The sequence below is a fragment of the Macrosteles quadrilineatus genome, unplaced genomic scaffold (assembly GCF_028750875.1).
Source record: "Macrosteles quadrilineatus isolate MER2022 unplaced genomic scaffold, UCM_ALF_1.0 Scaffold_35__1_contigs__length_1230758, whole genome shotgun sequence".
Taxonomy (NCBI): Eukaryota; Metazoa; Arthropoda; class Insecta; order Hemiptera; family Cicadellidae; genus Macrosteles; species Macrosteles quadrilineatus.
The window spans coordinates 597,342-600,698 of NW_026542628.1; the positions used below are offsets into that span (position 1 = coordinate 597,342).

At 39.6% G+C, this 3,357-nt stretch overlaps 1 protein-coding gene across 1 annotated transcript; it reads right to left on the minus strand.

The window, feature by feature from the left end:
- Positions 1–1,155: 1,155 nt before the first annotated feature.
- LOC129005808 (general transcription factor II-I repeat domain-containing protein 2-like) lies at positions 1,156–3,055 on the minus strand. The gene is made up of 2 exons (XM_054434816.1): positions 2,252–3,055; positions 1,156–1,782 (listed from the first exon to the last, which is right to left on the minus strand). The coding sequence occupies exons 1-2, from the start codon at positions 3,053–3,055 to the stop codon at positions 1,156–1,158; spliced, it is 1,431 nt and encodes a 476-aa protein (XP_054290791.1).
- Between the last annotated feature and the right edge of the window lie 302 nt (positions 3,056–3,357).

Consider the following 3,357-nt stretch of genomic DNA (forward strand, 5'->3'; position numbering starts at 1 on the left):
CTCAGGTTGAGAAAAAAAATTATCCATGGTCTTCAATTTTGGAATTACATTTTGCCAGAGCGTGATAGAATTTAGTCCAAGAAGTATTATGTTTTGTGTGATTTGCAATAGACTTATCATCCCCGGTTTTCATACATCGTGTTCATCCATGTGCTGGGTAGTGGCTGCGGTGCTCATTACTGTGAAATATATATTTATATTAGAATCTCCCTATATTTGAATTGTGAAAGAGCATTTAAAAGAATGCTTTATCTGCCTGTGGATCCTATACCACCTACCTTTCTCTGTGTATTTTGGAGGTTGAAAATTTCCACTACACATAAATACATCATAACCTCACATATTAGCTGCGCAATTTTATCTCCTACCCTAACTGTATAATCGAGATCGGAATACAAAATAACGCCTACATTCCCGGTATAATCCTGATCTACAACCCCACCCGCTACTTCAATAAAATTGTTATAAGCTAAGCCTGATCTCGATGCTATCCTGCCATAACGGGTTTGTGGCAATTGCACTGCCAAGTCTGTCAATAGTAGAGCTTTGCCATGTTTAGGTATGATGACTTCATAAGATGACCTAAGATCAAGACCAGCTGAGTAAGGTGAGTAGTGGTGAACTGGTGGACCTATCGCGAACAGCTGTCAGCTGTCAGGGCAGATGTTGTGAATTAATTGAGTTTAAAGTGCATCAGGCGGAAATGGTGGCTTCCGGTGCTACGTCACTTTGTGACGTCATAGGTGATGGAATACGTCATGAGAGGGTGACGTATGCGGTATGACAGTGGTCACCAATTAAATGCAATGGAGGTCCATCCCAAGTTTCTAGAAGACTGTCACGGTCCGCACAAGGATCCGGGGGGTCTGGGGGGTATGGAATACCCCCCAGCCAAGAGGGGGGTCCGGGAAAAATTTTCAAAATTTCAGTTAAAATGGTGTGATTTAAGCCTATTTGCGCATGCTATTTGTAACATTTTTTTGTTGCCTAAATACCATATAAAAGTTTGAATTTATTAGAAAATAGCCTATTGTTTAGGCTTGGAAATAATCACAAATTATAAATTGTGTCATCAAATTTAATTTCACTTAGAAATTACATAAAGATACATAAAGTGCAAAAAAATACATAAAATACACATATGAGTATTCAAACTTAGTGAGAGAAATGACATTTTTTATTCTGGGCCACTTCTTTAAAGTTTGGAATGAGTCCTGTGCAGCTGATTCTCATCAGGTTGTTGAGGTGGCTGTCACTGAGGCGAGATCTGTATTTATTTTTGATAAAGTTCATCCTTGAAAATGCAGACTCACATGTGTACGTTGATCCAAACATTGTACAAAGTTTGATGGCCAAGTTTTTCAGTTCAGGATATTTTTCACTGCTCACATACTTGATCCAAAATAGCTCACACGAAAGTTCTTTCGGGACTTGTCTAAATTTGTCCTTCAGAGCAATGTCTTCCTGAAAATCTATTATTTCCATTTGCAGGGCTGCTTTATTACAATTCAAAACTACTGCTGCTTCATTGGTCCACTCTCCATTAGGCTTTAGAGAAAAACAGTTATTTAGGACTTGAACCACATTCCCTATTTTGTCAAAGTCACTAAATCGAGCTTCGAACTCAGATTTGAGGTCGTTTAAAAAGTTTACAAACTGTGTCATGTCAATAACGTCGTCGGTTTCACAAACTGAGTTCAGGCTGGCTTGGTGGAAAGTGCACACGTTCGTTACTGATATCTTCACACCAAAGAACAACCTTTCTCGTAAAGCTTCTAATTTCTGAGAGAAGTTCACACACAAGAAGTCCTTTCCCTTGAATCTTTAAGTTTAACATATTGAAATGTCTGAAGACATCTGTCAGGAAAGCTATTTTTGGGATAGTGTCTTCTGTATCAAGCAGAAAGCCCAAGTGTTCATTTGCAACTTCTTCACTACACTCCGAAAGAAATACTTTTATGTCCTCCATAACAGCAAAAAACCGTTGAAGTACAAATCCTTTGCTCAGCCACCTTACGTTGTTGTGAAGTAATAAATCGTCAAACTGTGCTTCAGTTTCCTCAAGAAGTGATTTGAATTGACGGTGCCTAAGTGAAGACTTTGATCGTATGAAGTTAATGATCTTAACTACAGTTTGCATTGTACCTTCAAGAGCAGGATTCAGTTTGCAACACAACACACTTTGATGGATAATGCAGTGGTAGGCTAGCAAACTTTCATTAAATTTAGGGTCTGTTTTCATTCGACTTACCAAGCCTTTGTTTTTTCCTGTCATCGCACCAGCACCATCTGTCGTTACTGATATAATTTTTTTCAAATCCAAGTCAGCTTTCTCAAAATAGTCCATTAAAACATTGTACAAGTCCTCTCCACGTGTTTGCCCTGATATTGGCAATATAGTTAACAATTCTTCCACAAACTGTTCTTTTTTAATGTCCAAAAACCTCACAAAAACAATCAATTGAGCTGTATCGGTAATGTCACATGATTCGTCTAACGCTAAAGCGTATCTGTCTGTAGCTGCTAGAATCTGTTTCAAGCTTTTAGAACTTTCTTCTGCTAAAACTTCAGTGTTTCGTGTGCTGGTAGATGCAGAAAGCGGCATGCGACGAATAGTGTCAACAACGTCTTGTTTATTCTCAAATAACACGTTTCCTGCCTCAATCATGCATTCTTTGACTATATCTGCATCAGTAAACGGTTTCATATGTTTAGCGAGAGTCCACGAAATACGCAAAGAAGCCTCTGCACATCTTTCTTGGGCAGTCATTGTTCGATTTAATATCTGGGTACTAGCTAAGTAGTTCGAACGTAAACTCTCAATCTTAGACTTGCGAAGATCACTTCCTGTTGGGTATTTTGTATCAAACGGCTTGTGTTTAGTCTCAAAGTGTCGTTTAACGTTTGAACTCTTGACAACAGATACAGTTTGTTGACATATCAAACACACAGGCACAGCTCCACTTTTGTTTGGAAGTATAAACAAATACTGGTCCGTCCACTCTGGTAAAAACTGCCTATTTTCACTGTCTACTTTCCGCTTTTTGCTATCCATTGTAAGTAATTCGCACTACACTTTTTGCATAACTAACACACGGCAGGATGAATAATCAATGAGAGAACTAAACACCACATTAGTTAACAAACAGACGACGCGACATCGACAGTGCTGACTACAACAGCTGAGCTAGTGCGGGCGCCGGGCGGCCTGGCGATGACGACGTGACGTGGCCACTGGGTGGGCGAGTTCAATTAGCGACGGAGGGGAGGAAGCGTGAAGAAAAAGCCGGTGCATAGCATCGCTTATAACGGTTTTTATCTAGCGCGGAGCACGGCGAATTAACTATGAATTAACTA

Excerpts from the sequence above, each read along its gene's own strand:
- LOC129005808 (XM_054434816.1), bottom strand. The coding sequence starts at position 3,055 with ATGGATAGCAAAAAGCGGAAAGTAGACAGTGAAAATAGGCAGTTTTTA. Across the intron at positions 1,783-2,251 it reads CAGGAAAAAACAAAGGCTTG|AAATTAGAAGCTTTACGAGA; the intron begins GTAAGTCGAATG and ends AACTTCTCTCAG.